General features: G+C 44.2%; 1 protein-coding gene across 4 annotated transcripts in view; it reads left to right on the forward strand.

Annotated features, from left to right (window-relative positions):
- Positions 1-15,973, forward strand: part of GNB1 (G protein subunit beta 1) — a 76,966-nt gene that overhangs the window by 49,030 nt on the left and 11,963 nt on the right. For all 4 annotated transcript variants that reach the window (XM_065935926.1, XM_065935924.1, XM_065935927.1 and 1 more), the window contains 4 exons: positions 5,468-5,570; positions 9,489-9,527; positions 11,187-11,293; positions 15,209-15,272. In XM_065935926.1, coding sequence (XP_065791998.1) covers positions 5,514-5,570; positions 9,489-9,527; positions 11,187-11,293; positions 15,209-15,272 — 267 coding nt within the window. In that variant the 5' untranslated portion in view covers positions 5,468-5,513. The remainder of the gene's footprint in view (positions 1-5,467; positions 5,571-9,488; positions 9,528-11,186; positions 11,294-15,208; positions 15,273-15,973) is intronic.

The raw sequence follows: 15,973 nt of genomic DNA on the forward strand, positions 1-15,973 counted from the left end.
ACAATTTTCTTGGATGCTTTTTAAATCCAGAGCCAGATGAGAATTCTAGATGTAATGGGATCTCCTATCTTAGTCTTCATTACCATCTTTTACTTATATAAAGGCTAGTTATGGCTTACTGAGTGTTGAATATGTTGATATCTGCTACTTCTTAGAAGATAATGTAATGAATGTTTCATCAAAACTTACTTTTTATCACTGTTGAATCATATAAGCCTCCAGGGTCAACCATTGAGTTGTTCAGACAAATTTGGGCATTATTGGGACTGACTCTCACGAACAACTAGCTAACATGGCAGTGTAATCCATGTCAAAATACAACAGAATCTGCTTGAGGAATACCTATGTGTATATATTTTTAAAACAAGATACATGACAAATTTCATATATAATTGGAGTCAAACAGTACCAAGAAATAATGACTGTTTAAAAAAATTTTTAAGAGAATGTTCAAACAGATTAAAAGAAGAATATTACCTAAAATCACGCAGCTCGAACAGAAGTCTCCTAGTTTTGTTTAACCTCCCTTCTTCCTATCAGAGTCTCATTTCCCTCAGAAGTAAGAAGCATATATAATAGTTACGGGTTTTAGCTTCATTCTGACAATAAACAGAAGAGCTGCCACTCCCTGTCATCGGATATCCAGACCATATTCAGGTTGTCCTGTTTTTTCCTGTACATTTGGATTTTAAATCGATTCAAGGGCTCTTGACATTTAAAAAGAAACTATTCTAATGGAAAATTGAAATAAAGAAAAAGTTAATAAATAGCATAAGGAACTCCTATTACCAGACTAAAGCAATTACCAACTTCTGGCCGAACATGTTTTTCTGTGCCCTCCCGTTTCCCTCCTCAGTTTTTTTAAATCAAATTTCAGACCCAGCATTTTATTCTTAACTCTGTCAGCATCATCCCCCACCCCCCGGGAAGCCTGGGGGTGCCCTGGGAGGAGGTGTCCTGTGCCCTGTCCCTCGCCCTGTGGAGTTGTGCCGCCTCAATTCCGGAGGATAACTTGGATTTGGGAATGAAGGAAAAAAACAGAAAAGCTGGTGAAATTGATTTAAATGCCTCACACAAAACTCTTCTCTCCAGATGCTGCTCTTTCTGGAGGTGAGGTGTGGAACCCGTTTGGCCGAGCAGGTCAGCAGACTCCTGCCCCTGCGGCACAGGATACCATCAGGGCTGCTGCTTCCTCAGGCAGTCAGGTGCAGCAGGGGCCCTAGTGGTTGGTGTCTTGGCCGCCTGCCCTTCAGTGGGCTGAGCCCCGCTGTTCTTTCTTGGCTGCTCTGTGGAGGGTGCACTTCGTGATTGATCGCTGATCACAGAAAGGCTTCTGGAGCCCTTTGCAGTGGTCTCGCTAGTGCTCTTTTCCACCCCAGCACTTGCACACCAGAGTGGAGAGTGAGTGGGTGGACGTCACCTTCCTTGTCTGTGCAGAACCAGAACCCAAATTATACTTTGATACAGTGGAGAGGACTGGGCTCTTGCTAGGCTGTGAAGCTGCTCGAAGCCGCTGCTGGACATGTCATTTCACAGTACTTACTTTTATGTCACATTTCTGTGGAAAATGTTTCCTAAACAGGTGAAAGCTAGTGGCAGATGTGGGTCACAAAGAACAGAAGTGAGGCTCTCAGCAGGTCCTGTCTTAGTGGATTAGACTGATCAGGGCGCTGAGTCAGCGTGGTCAGTACTTAGTTGTGACTTTGGCCCTGGAGGAGAGAAGGAGCCTAGGCCACGTAATCGATGGTGGGCTTCCTGGAGGCTCTGGGGGACTGAGGACAGTGAAGAGAGCAGCAGAGGCGTCACATGTAAGTGAAACCTTCAGTGTTCATTCGTCTTTGTCATCGAAGGAATATGAATGGCATGTCCAGCCTTTGGAAAAAAGAGGAAAGTATGACCAGTAATTCTAACAAAAATGCTGTTCTTATGTTTTGGTCTTAAAATAGCTAAAATTATTACACACACATTTGTTTTTCATTTCACATATAATGAGCATTTTTCGGGGTTTTTATGCTGTCTTCGTTATTGTTATTAGTGATAGTTAATAGTTCATCCAGTAAAAAGTTAATATCAATTAGTTTGCTTTTTTTTTTTAATTGAAAAATGGAGGAAAAATTGTGAGTGCTTTTTGGTTCAAGGCCCAGATAACTGGTTAACTTACGTATATACATATTATATAAATATATATATAATTTTTCTTTTCCCCTTATCCATCCATATATATATGATAATGTGAAAAATCAGAACTGTCCACTATTCCTGTGTTTCTCCAAAAATAACCATTAAAATTTTCTCATGTATGTAGAAAAAAGATTGCTTACTTATATGAGCATAGATGTGTATTCTTTTTATAGACACAAAAGGAGAAGTTTCATCATTTATGTACATTCCTGTACCCCATTTATTTCATTTGTTGTCTCTTCACAGAAGAGCATTTGGGGTGAACTTTCAGTTTGTGGGAGTTCAGAGTTGTTCTGCTTCCTGTCAGTTTGCTCTGCATGTGTGTGCGTGCTCCTTGCTGTCCTTGGGGTGCCGGCTTCTCTTTGGGGGAGCCCTGACTGCCTGGTCCTTTCATGCACATCCTGTGAGGCCAGTTCAGTGTCCATTAACCCAGGAAGGAGGAGGCCCTGGATGGTGCCAGGTCAGAGTGAACCCCAGGGCCCCTGGGTGCCCCTTCATCAGGGAAAGTCCCTCTACAGACAACTTCTTCAACATGCAGAATGTAGAATGTGGTTGAATTTTGTTTTAAATGTCTGCCAATAGATTTCTCTTTCTCACCAGACTGTGAGATAAAAAATTTTGGACCTTTCTGGGCTCTTTTTATTGGTAGTAGCCTGGTCGCTTAGTTGGTTAAAGAATCTTCCTGCAACGCCGGAGACCCAGGTTTTAGCCCTGGGTGGGGAAGATTCTCTTGGAGAAGGAAATGGCGACCCACTCCAGTATTCTTGCCTGGAAAATCCAGTGGACAGAGGAGCCTGGCAGGCTGCAGTCCACAAGGTCGCAAAGAGTGGGACATTACTGAGCACCTTTTCTTTAAATATTAACAAATACGAATTTTGGGTCTCTTGAGATTTAACTGTGGCCACTGATCATAGAGCTGTAATCAAAAGGCAATATTAATAATTTAATGATGAAAGAAATAGATCTGGTTTTCTTCTCTTTGCTTGTGGCTGAAGGTTGAAGTCAGCAAGTAGTTACTGCTTCTGAAATTTTGTGAGGTGACTGAGTTGGAGTTTGTCATTTTAAAGATATTTAGGTTTTCAATAAATTAATAAATTTCAATAAATTAATTTCTCTAGTTTGAAGCAATACATCTGGATGATTATCATGTATATATTCTTTTATAATATGTAAAAAAAATCATCTAGTTACAAGAAATATTTAATTTTAAGATCTCAAGAGCGATTCCACCTAATACTAGAATTTGGGTCTTGACCTGTTTATCTTGATCCTAGGAGTTTATTGGTTTTTTCTTACTTTAAAAACTAGCTCAGCTTTTTAGTGTTTAAACTAAGATCAGAATGTATGGTTTATTGATTAAAACTCACCATTTAGTTCAGTGTACCTCATGATAATGTTAGCTGTTTTCTTCATGCGGATTTTGGACGGATTGAAGGAAGTCGCTTATCCACAGACTAAGAACAGTTATTTACTGATGGCGGCGGGGGTGTCACTGGGGCAAAACTACCCCCGACTCAGCGGACTGTTCCTTATAATAATAACTGATCACATGTGGATGCACGTGCTCAAGAGGGTGGGGTGTGCAGCACAGTCTGGAAGCTCAGGGGTGCATCAGCACAGCTTTCTATTTTAAAATGATTTCGTGTTCTCTTGGCCCTGTTATTTCACACATTAATATTCATCAGCTGCAGTCCTTTGAGTTTACATGTGAAGACGAGAGAATCAGCCCAGTTATCGTGGAGGGTAACTTCAGGCAGGCTCTGCTTGTCCAGGGAGATGCGGGGGTCTGCAAGAGTGAAACTTACAGCACCCCCTTGAAGCAACGCCTCTCTTGTCACTGGACTTGCCTCCCCTGTCTTTTACTGACCGAGATGCCTCAGCCCCACGTCCTGGCCCCACGTTAGTGCTTTCCTGGCAGTGGTGCGGACCTCCTTTTAGGGTCAGTGCTAGGGCCTTGCTCTCTGTGGAAGCCCAGCACTTCTGTGCTTCCTGCGCGGTGCGCCCAGCAGCCAGAGAGATTTGTTCTGTGAATAGACCAGGGCTGCAGGGGCAGGTGAGGGCAGCACCCAGGATGTAACATGTGCTTTTCAAAGGTGCTTTTTACTGGGGAAAGTATTCTTATTTTCTCAATAAATGTACATCAATACAAACCATATCACAATTACTTTGAATGCTTTTGTGAGGAAAAAGAAAGTCTAACGACTATCTAGATTGGGAACTAACAACTGTGTTTCTTGGATCATCCAGATAATTTCCCCCAGATGTGCTCCAGTCTCAAGAAAATAAAGAAGGGACCACTGTTAATTAAATATCTGATGTATATTATAATAACCCTGTGACTTTCACACAAAATCTAGGATGGAAGAATCTTCCCCTTTGTATTTGCATAGGAAATTGAGGCCCTTGAAATATGCTGTGCTTGCAGGTGGGAGCTAATTGTGTTCTTAAGTGATTAAAAGATGTTTGTATTTGTTTCTTTGGCTTTGTGATATGTTGGTCACAGTTAGGATGGACTTAACGGCTGTGTTCTTGGTCAGAAATGCAACCCCCAACTATGGCATTCCCCCGGGAAAATACAGCTCTTGTTTAACAGGTAATTTTGTTTTCACAGTGATTTCAAGAATAATGTCTCATGAGCCTAGGGGTGGGGCTGGGACAGGAGTGGGCAGCAGGGTTGCTTGTACCGAGCCCTCTTGGGCCTTTGCCTGGAAGGGCTGTGGTGTTGCTTCTGAGTCTCCTGGGATCCCAGAGCCCATTTTGGTGGGAGAGTAAGTTGTTCTGAATCAAAGGCCTGCTGGACACCAAGCTGAGTCCTTCTGGGATTGTTGTGTGACCTGATGATGTCCTTTGGGCAGTCATAGGTTCAGGGTCATCGATATGCCTTTGAGGTGCTAGGTTGCCAGGTGGCCACTGTGCCCCATCCTGAACTAACTGCCCTGAGTTTTCACGTGACAGCTGCTCTAAATATCACTCGTAGGTTCTTGAGTTCATAGTGAGGTCCAGATCCTCCATGAAAACTGCTTCTAGACAGACTTTCTCTCTTTCAGCCCACTTCTGCACTGTCTGCTGGACACTGTCATTTTTTGAAGCTCATGTACAACAGTAGTTACACTCTGTTGACCCAGCCCTTGTGGGCATTTTACATGTTCTGATGAAGGCTAAAGAAAAGTTCTCTGACTTGTAATGAAACCACAGCTCTCAAAAATTTCAATTCCTTTTTCTCACCAGCTTCGTTAAGTGACTCAGTCATTGTTTATTCATTTTGTTACTTGTTTTTCTCTTTCAGATCTCAGATTCTTTGAGGTGGCTTTGAAGAGCACTAACATTAGAAGATGAGTGAACTTGACCAGTTACGGCAGGAGGCCGAACAGCTTAAAAACCAAATTAGAGTACGTAAACTATCTGTGTGCTTCATTTTGTTCATCATTTGAATTTCAGGTGTGATGTTACCGTTTTAAGGAAAGATGGGTTTCAGAATGGCTATTCCTTGTTTTGGATTGAAATTGAGTCTTAATTGGCCCAGGATGTAGAAACTATAGATCCAGAGGTTTGGCCTAGTACCTTATTTTCAGGATTTTTTTCTAGTATATTGTTACTTGAGTACACATAGAATGTTTTCATAGAAATTATAGACATCTTTCAGAACCTCTTTTCTTAACCTTGGGAATTAGCTTTGGGACCTTCTTTTGGTCACCATACAGAGTGTGGTGTCTGTTTCCCCACTGTGGCCTCTGAGTTGAGGGCAGGAAACTTGTTTAAGAAAGCAAGAGTGTCAACAACAACAATAGAGGTATTCTAGGTGTGGGTGATTTGTTCTTGAGTGCTCTTTAGGGAGGGTTTTGACTGTTAGAACAGAGACACTGACTTGAAGATAAAAATGGCTGGGTCCTGTCCAGCTGCCTGTTGGAAAGAAGGACAGTTGCAGAGTTGTCCAGAACCTCCTCACCACCCCTCCATGCAGTCTGCTGGTGGGTTTGCAGAGGCGTGCTGCAAAGCCACGGGTATTTCAAGGGGGAATCTAATTATTTCCTTTTAAATGACCAGTTATATGCTCCAAAGGCCTGATGGTAATTGGAAGGAAAGACCAGTGTCATTTTAGCCAGCTTCTTAACTGAGCTTTAGAAAAGATAAGGAGATTATCTGAGATATGCACCAAAGAGGAGACAGAAGAGATCCTTCTACTGTAAGAATTTACAGTCTCAACGTTTAAAAGATACAATGTAGCTCAGTAAGAATAAGGAAGACTTAGCAGATTTGTTTAATACGTCCAGCCACACTCTGGAATATAGAAATCAGAACTTTGATTTTCTGACAAGAAGTTGTTGTTCATAAATAGTGGGTTCAGAGCTATTTGTAGCAAATAAAGTTTGTATAGGTTAAAAAAAAAAATCCAAATATTGTGGGAAAAAAATAAAGGTTTTGGAAAGTGAGTGTTGCATCTCAACCCATTTTCTGTGAAGCACGTGCCACCCTCCTCATAGGGGGACAGGTCTGTCCTCTGAGCCACATATGGACTTGAAATCAGTACAGGGAAACCAGTAGGATTAATTTTTAACAACTGTATCTAAACCAGTGTATATAAAAGATTACCATATTGACACATAATTAATAAGTACGTTTATTGCATTACGTTCTGTTGGTGCTCAGTCTTGCCAGTTCAGTGTCCCTGGCACAAAACTGCCTCACTGTGCACCTCTGGCATCTCCGTGGCGTCCGCTTCCAATGGACCATCCCCAGGAGAGCTGACGAGCTGAACAGCCCTGCCTTTGAAGCCCTGCTGGTTTCTTTTTCTTTGCACAAAACAGAATTGGCTGTACACCAAACAGGAATGGAAGACTTTCTCTAACAAAGGAAAACCTTTTTTCCTGCTTGCCCAAGAAACACATATTGTTAAAGAAAGCAGACACAGTGAGTCCAACAGATGGTGGATGACGCTAGGAGGGTCTCTTTTTCCTAGCTTGGTATTTCAGCTGAGAGACCCCAAGGCACCATCTCATCTGACCTGTGGTAGTATCTGTGAGGAATGCTGACTGAAACGTGATGTGTCTTAGACATGAGAGCTTCTGACAGATGAAGGAGAGCTCCAAAGCTAACCTTGCCTGTGAGCACCCCAGGCCGTGTGGCATGTGCAGGCACTGCGGTTACTGTGGCCTGAGTGGACGGCCTCCCCACGTGCTGTCCTGTGCCAGCGGGACATCCACCCAGATACGGCCTAACTGACTGCGGGCCAGGGTGTGCTCCTCTGCGGAGGGGCAGGGTGGTGATTTTTCTCAGCACAGACAGACAGGAGCCTTGGCTAAACAATAAGGCATTGTGAACAAAGCCCCAGGCCGTTTAGTTGGAATTGAGTCTGAAGGGTGCTGGGCAGCGCTGTCAGTCTTAAGCAGCTGCAGGGATGGCTCCCATGAGAAGGCTGTCTCCACAGTGTAGATGCTTATCCTGAGGAGTGCTGCAGACTTTTACACCAGCACTTGTGGGTCCTGTGTTTAGTTTCTAAAATGATTTTTTTCTGTTCTCTTGTGTCACCACAGTCTGCTATGGACGTTACAAAATCCATTTTAATCTCTGGACACTAACCAGGGCAAAGCTGCTTATGTCCTTGGTTTGCTTTTTCTTTTAAAATAATTCTTGTCTAGAGTCCCGACCAGGGCCTTCCCTGGTGTCTGGTAGTCAGGACTCTAGGCTTTCACTGCGGTGGTCTGGGTTCAGTCCCTGCTCATGGAACTAAGATCCCACAGGCCACATATGACATGGCCAAAAACTTTTAAAAATTCTTGTTATTTTTTAAAATTGAAAGCCATGTATAACATCAGTAAGAACAGTATTCAGAAGTTAATACTGAACGTAGGGACTGTAACAAAACCACCCATGGGAGACCTGCTTGGGATCGCCCTTCTGCCTGGTCCTGACACACCAGAATAGGTGCTGGCACAGAAATACTCAATTATATAATTTTCCTGTTTTAATTGTGTAATTAAATATTCGGAATTAACTGAGCAGAATGGCTTCTAATAGAATAATTTAAGTTGAATTTGGAATCTAGCTATTTGGTACATTTATAATAGCAATCTCTTTGAGTATATCTCCATGTTCTAGGTTGACAAATACTACCACCAGCTTCATGAAGTAAAAATAATTAGCAGTGAGGTTGTTTGCCCCTGGAGAAGGTCTCCTGGACGCCTTCAGGAGTGTTCACATGAGCCTTCAGATGTGTATCAGTGAGCGCGGGTGGGCAGATGGCTACACAATGGCAGAGTTTTATGAGAAATTGTCAGTTTCCTTTGAAATTATTCCTACACCCAATTTTCTTCTTAGGCCCCACTCCTACATTCAGAGTCTTATCCTTTCAAAGCCAGTGTCTCATTTCCCTTCATAATGTATGACTTTCTGTTTGTAAAAGTCATATCCAGATTTGAGATTTCCAGATTTATTTTCTAGCAGCTTGGATCACTTAGGAACAACAAGGACATCTTCATTAGCTTGAGGAACATCCTTTTGTATTACATTTCTTGCCTGTTTCACAAAGTGTTTTCACAGATAAGAAAGCAAGCAGCAGGATGTGACCAGCCAGAGATTTGGTTGCCTTGACTCCAGACCCTTTGCTCCTTTCCATAGAGGTCAGCATCAGGATTGTTTGGCTTGAAAACACAGTCCTGAGTTAATGCATTCTAGAAGAAAGATTCCCTGGGCTGGCCATTCACTGCTTTCTAGACATTGTTTCTCTTGGCCCCACGACTCAGGACGCCGGTGCAGTGCTGTGGGAAGGTGCTGGAGGCTGCGGGCAGGAGTGTGGGCACGGGGGTGTTGTACATTAGGGGGGTGATCTGCAGGCTGAGACATGTCCGTGTGTGGTTGGTTCTGTGTCCAGCATGCCCTGGGCTCAAGGCAGGGTGGGGCGACTCTTGGTAGAGGCTCTGAGACTGCTTCCCTTGTGTAGCTCAGCTGGTAAAGAATCCACCTGCAATGCAGGACACCCTGATTCCTGAGTCAGGAAGGTCCCCTGGAGAAGGCATAGGCTACTCACTTCAGTATTTCCTGGGCTTCCCTGGTGACTCAGCTGGTAAAGAATCCGCCTGTATCACAGGAGACCTGGGTTCGATCCCTGAATTGGAAGATCACTTGGAGAAAGGAACGACTACCCACTCTAGTATTCTGGCCTGGAGAATTCCATGGACTGTATATCCATGGGGTCACAAAGAGTTGGACATGACTGAGCGACTTTCACTTTGATTGAAGCTGCAGCCTGGGTCTGGGGGAGCCTGTACTGGGAGCAGCACTAATGTCTCATTGTCCTTGTCATTTCCCAGGATGCTCGGAAGGCGTGTGCAGATGCGACTCTCTCTCAGGTAAGGACCATTGACGCAGTCACTGATTTGCTATAGAGGCTGGTGCTTGTGGGGCCTGCTCTGGGCCTCGGAAGGAGCTGCTCTGACTTTGTGCACAGTAAGGGTGGGGCCCCTGTTTGAAGGTTCTCATTTTCAGGTCATTGTCAATGCTGGGCATAGGCTGTGGTGAGTTTTAGATAAAAAATAAATATCTCTCTAGCCTTAAGTAATTATGTCCTCTTACAGAGGTCAGAGTCCTAAATATTATTACAGTTTCAATATGGATGTTTTGAAGTTCCTCTCCCTAATTAGGTCTGCCTTAGAACCTTAATTTCTAAGGTCCAGTTTGGCACATTCTCAGAGATTGAAACCCGAGTTATGACCCATGGCTCCACTCCTGGGTATGCACCCAGAGAGACTAGAGCTGATGCTCAGACCAGCCCGTGTCCAAATGCTCCTGGAGGCACTGCTCCCAGCAGCTGTGTGCCCTCGGGGGATGAGATCAGGGCCAGGCACAGCCTGTCCACACAGTGGGACTTACTCAGCCATAGAAGGGTGAACCTTGAGACACGTGTGCTCAGTGAGAGGAGGTCACGTCGTGTGATTCTGTGTACATGAACTGTCCAGAACAGGTCACCCTGAAGAGACAGAAAATAAATTCATGCTTGCCCGGGGTTGAGGAGGAGGCTGTAGGGAGTGACTGCTTAGTGGATGAGGGGCTTCCTCTGGGGGTAACGATGAAGATGGTTTGAAACCAGATACCACTGATAGTGGAACAATGTTGTGAATATACCAAATATTGCTAAATTATATCCTTTCAGATAGTGAATTTCACCTCATTGAAAAAAAAATTTTTTGTCTCAAACACTGAACAGAAATGTGAAAGAAAAATTATATTCCTTCTGTTGAGGATGATTACATTCTTTATTTTATTTTTTATTTTTTTAAATTTTTTTTAATTTTTCAGTGGGTTTTGTCATACATTGATATGAATCAGCCATAGAGTTACACGTATTCCCCATCCCGGTCCCCCATCCCAAATCTTTATATCATCTCAGTGCCTTAGAAGCTACCGTTTATGGAGTTAAACAATAAGTTAAAAGTTAGAATGCCGGGATCACCTACATTTGAATTCTCAGATGTACTTTGGACTCTACGTTTTTTAAAGCCCACTGTTGTGACACACTTACTCCATTTGTAAACCCAGAGTCATGAACATCAGGTTCTTGTGTGTTGGGTGAACAGTAGGTGTGCACATGCAGTTTTGTGCCTTAAACTCCAGAGTGCAGAAGAGATGACCACTGTTGTCCAGCTCAGCACATACAGCACCAAGCAGTCTATGTTCCTGGAGCCCTGTTAGATGGTGAGCCCTGTTAGGAGGAAGAGCAGCCTTCCAGGGCCGAACAGAGGCAGGAGGAGCTGGAGTTGGATGGCCAGTTAGCGTGCTGATGGGGGTGGGGAGAGGAGGCTCTGGGCCAGCACTAAGCTGCTGCGCCTGAGGTGGGCCTCACGATGGAGCAAGGTTGACTTGCTACATGATGGGCTGACTGGCAGGAGCCAGGCAGGCACAGCCATCCAGGGCTGAGCAGGGTGGGCATGAAGGAGACTTTGGTGGAGGGGGGTGGCAGGGGGAGAGTGTGCCTCCCATGGAGTTAATTCTTGGTAACTTTTATTTTTAAGATCACAAACAACATTGACCCTGTGGGAAGAATCCAGATGCGTACCAGGAGGACGCTGAGGGGACACTTGGCCAAGATCTATGCCATGCACTGGGGCACCGACTCCAGGTGTGTGGGCGGGAACATGGGCATTCATGGTGGGGGGGTGGAGCCAGAGCTCACAGGCTGGGATTGGTAAAAAAAAAAAAACTGGGCACTGCTGTCAGACGTGTAGCAGGCAGGACAGCTGGCCATGCTGCCATTCCCTTGTCACCACCCTCCCCTCACCTTTGTCTTCCCAGCTCCATGGCACAGTGCCCGTGCCACCTCAGGGCGGTGGTACCTGTCCTCTGTGTCCCCTGGGGGGGGGTGACCTGTCCCCTCTGTGTCACCTTGAGGTGTGACCTGTCCTCTCTGTGTTACCGGGGGGGGCTGACCTGTCCCCTCTGTGCCATCTTGAGGGGTGACCTGCCCACTGTGCTGTGGCTCTTCTTTTCAGCCCATTCCTTGTGACCTCATGGCCATACCCTCTCGTGGTTTTGGTTATCTGGTTCAGGGATCAGAAGCCAGTCCATGTGGTGTCGGGAGAGTTAAAACAGTGATGCGTGTGTCCTGAGGGCTGCACTGGGGCACAGAGCATGTACATGAGAGGTGTTGTCTCTGCCTCTCCCTGGCCTGCCCGCCCCACCCCCTTTTCTCTAGCGATCCCTCTGTTCCTTGAATTCTGCCTGTGTTCACACCTCTTTCTAAATGACTAGTCACCATTGCTCTCTGGGCCTCCTTCCCCTTCCTCATCCTTTTTCCCTTCACCTGCAGCATTGCTGAAATGAAATCCATCCAACTCCTTCTGTCTTCCTGTTGGAGGGTACTGGGTAATCTTTCTCCATTTTTCCTCTCAAATAATTAAAAAGCCATGTGATGTTGTGACTGTAATGTGTTTTTTCAAATAACTAACATGTTATACTTTGAGGATTAGATGCTTTTCTCTGAGTTGCATTTTTTTCATGTTTTAATTGTCAGAGAGGAATTTTCTGCTTGGTATTTTTTTCTTTGTTCGTGAAATTGGCTGCTTTAGTGTGTCAACAGCTATGGAACAAAAGATTCTATTTTTAGTTTGTTCTGTACAGTATCCCATATAATTCCAAATGCAAATGAGAGCTAACTTAGATCCTGTTAATGATGGCAATGATCAGAAAGAATAGAAGAGGAAAAAAGGAAAATTGCCCTTACTAATCCATCCATCTTAGATTCTATTCTCAAAAAGTAGACGGTAATCATATAGTGTCTCACCTTTGGGGTCTTTCCTGATCTTTGGGAACATCAGTGTCCTGGTTAGACAGGAAGTTGGATGGACAGTGATGTGTCACTTGTGTCCTGAGAGGTGACTGAGCGCTATGTTTGAAGAACTATGGTAAGTGTGTGGCCAGAGCTGTGACGATGAAGAGAGGGCCTTAGGGGCAGGGAGCCCATAGATAATGCAGGTGTCCTGAGTACATCCTCAAGGCTCTGCATGCCCTCTGGTTCGAACACAAACTGTGCTCGGGGATCCAGTGGTGGAAGGTGCAAACATGAGGAAGCAGCAGCACCGGTTCAGGGTCGTGGTGCCCACAGAGCAGGGTGAGGCAGAGTACTGGGGAGGCTGCTGGGCACCACCTGGCTTGTTCACTTTCTTGGACGGTGTAGGGTACATGGACATGTGTTGTACAGCTGCTCTTCAAATGGCAATTACTGGTATAATGTCCTTACACGAGGGCTGTCTTATAAACCAGGGAAAGAAAAAATGATACCAAGGAGAACTCCTGCTCTCCAGAGCCCTTTGGAGATTTTTTTCCCCTAGGTAGCCATGTTTTCTGGAGACTAAAATTTTCTTCATTAACATCAGAAATTTTTTTTTTTTTAATGTTTTGGATGTACATTTTGTTTATGGAATCTTCATAGACATCAAAGTTTATTATACAACTTCTTTTCATGACTCAAGGTTAATGAGTCATAATAATAATTTGGGAATACCAGTTATTTTATTATGTTTGTGTGGTTCATGGATATTCTCAGACTATCACAGTGGTTAGCTGGTTGTATTTTAAAACTATAGGAGAGGGACTTGCCTGGTGGTCCAGTAGGTAAGACTCCATGTTCCCAGTGCAGGGGCCTGTATTTGATTCCTGGTTGGGAAACTAGATCCCACATGCCAAAACTAAGAGTTCACATGTCCCAACAAAGCTTGGAGATCCTGCATGCCATAGCTAAGACCCGGCACAGCCAAATAAATACTTTAAAAACAAGTGAATAAATTTAGAAAATTTTCAGGGAGAGATAAAGCTCTAGGAGGTGCCTGCAGTGAGGCTTATGGGTGTGCTTGTGTCAGTACATATTATATGTGCATTTATGATATGTTTATCAATATATTTTAATTTTTATACATAAAGTCTACTTTTTATAATGTTTGAGAGTCTCTTTCAATCATGTGAATTAATGTTAAACCTTTTCTCCCTTTTCTAAAATCTGCCAAAGTGATACAGTTGAGAGGGAAACACTGCTAGTCCATCCATGTCTGTGAGTGTGCAGGAAGGGGGAGGCCTTGGGACCTGGACTGGGGCTTTGGGCCTTCTCCTAGCTCTGCCTCTGTGCTCCGAGGAGGTGGGAGACAGGAGGAGCCAGGTCCTCATGGCATTCCTCTTGGGGATTAAGAGGTGTGTCTTCTCTCACCTTCTGGGGGATCAGTGCTGCTTATAGGTTCTCCATCCCTGGGCACGTCAGCAAATATTAAGCTTTCTGATGAGGAGACCTTTGTAGAGGTGACCTTTCCAGGGGATGAGCTTCTTTACGTTGGCTCTGATATTCCAGCCAACACGTACTTAGAGGGGCCTGAAAGTAATAGAGCCGCCAAGTGACCCTTGATCTGACACACAGGGTCTTTCAAGTGCCTGATGTGTTTATAACTGCATTTCAAGGCAGGGATTTGCTCTAAGAAATTGCATCCCCAAAATAATAAAGTTGGAGCCTGCACTGGAATTAGTGTTGTCATGCAGAGCTGAACATGTATGTGTTCCTACCAGACTCCACGTGATGGAGTCTGTGCATCAGAACATAAGGTCACTTGTCAGAGTGACTCAAGTGATAATACCTCCAGGTTTGAGCTGTTCAAGAAGCCAAATGCACTTGTGTCTGAGATGGTTGAGACCATATTTTGATGCAGTCTCTGAAACAGCAGACCCTTCTCCTTGTCCACCCCACTGACATAGGTCTCTCCATGAATACCTTCTCGCCCATCCCGGACAGCGTCGCCTGTAGGGCAGAGTCCCCAGGATGTCCAGGAGGGGCTGGTTCCTGGAGTACTTGTGTTTGCAGTTCGTTTGCTTTCCTTTGGCAATATCCTTGTACCTCTCTGCAAATGCAGACAAAGCACCTCTTCAACACACAGGGTCCACACTTAGCCCAACTGACCAGAGCAAGAAACTTGGCACAAAAAATGTTCATTAGGCTCTTCTGTGGGACAAGCACAGCTGTGCTTTAGATTGGCATCTCTTTTCAAGGCAGGTAGGAAGGCAGTTCTTCATGGTTCTAGGAGACCTGGATTCCCTTTTTGGTGAGAAATGGCTTATAAATTCTGAGTATCTAAAAGCTTATTAGTCCTTTATGTTTATGCTTTTTATGTGTCAGAATGGAACATAAAATTATATACTAAATATTTCCTACCACCTTTGACTCATGAAATATCTTTGGGCATCAGATCTGGTGTATGGTGACCAGAAACCCTGAGAGAGCAGCGCTAGGCAACCAGTGTGTCTTGTCTGAATAGCTGAGGGGCTGCGGCTGGGGCTGCACCTGAAGACAGGCACCATCAGGCCTGCACTCTTACCTGTGAAGGTGTTTTCTTTTCATGCTTTCAGAGTTGGTCTAACAATTAGAATTTTGCTGGGGATTATCTCAAGCGAATGTAACATTGAAGTCTGTGTTAGTTGTTGTGAGAATTTAGTTTTCATTTGCTGTCTTTGGGGAGGCTCCTGTGTTGCTGACGGGTTTGCTTTTGTCTCTTTGCTCCAGGCTTCTAGTCAGTGCCTCGCAGGATGGTAAACTTATTATCTGGGACAGCTACACCACAAACAAGGTAGGCACTGCAGACCATGCCCTGAAGTCCAGCCCGGGCAAAGGCAGGTGTTTAAACTCTGGGTTCACTTATGCACAGTTTGTAAAGGAGAGGGCGGAGGAGCATGAGGTTGTCGCTTTTAGAGTAAAGTTGTTTGGGCCAAATGGAAACCTGGTCACGTAGCTGGCACGTCTGGCCTGTGCTGCCAGGCTGCACTTTTATGCCACGGTTGGTCTTCCTGCAAAGCAGGTGGAGGGAGGGCCTCCTCCATGTTTTTAGGAGTCAGGGATCCAATTTTAGCTCATGGGAAATCTCATGTTTTATTTAAAAATGCAGAGGTATAGCTTTCCATTAGTGACTGGTTTTCACAAGAAATAATCTGAAAGATACTGTACTTTATAAATTATTTTAAAAATTTAATCCAAGATTGTTCAATCCATACTGAATGAAAAAAGTATTGTCATTGGTCTAAATGTGTAAAACAGACAAAATTCAGTTATATTTTGCTGGAGAATACCAAATGTGTTTAAAAAGATTGCGGTACTTAAATCTCAGACCCAGGGAGGTGTGTGGTAGGATTAATTATAGTAATGTCTAGTTTGATTACTTCACTAAAAATACTTGAGTTTGTGAATTAATTTTATAGTCATTTTGATAGGCAAATGAAATGTTTTCCTCTTAATATGTAATTTCAGTTTGGGGGCTTTGCTGGTATTCCTGAA

This window comes from Muntiacus reevesi, chromosome 5, assembly GCF_963930625.1.
Source record: "Muntiacus reevesi chromosome 5, mMunRee1.1, whole genome shotgun sequence".
NCBI classification, from domain to species: Eukaryota; Metazoa; Chordata; class Mammalia; order Artiodactyla; family Cervidae; genus Muntiacus; species Muntiacus reevesi.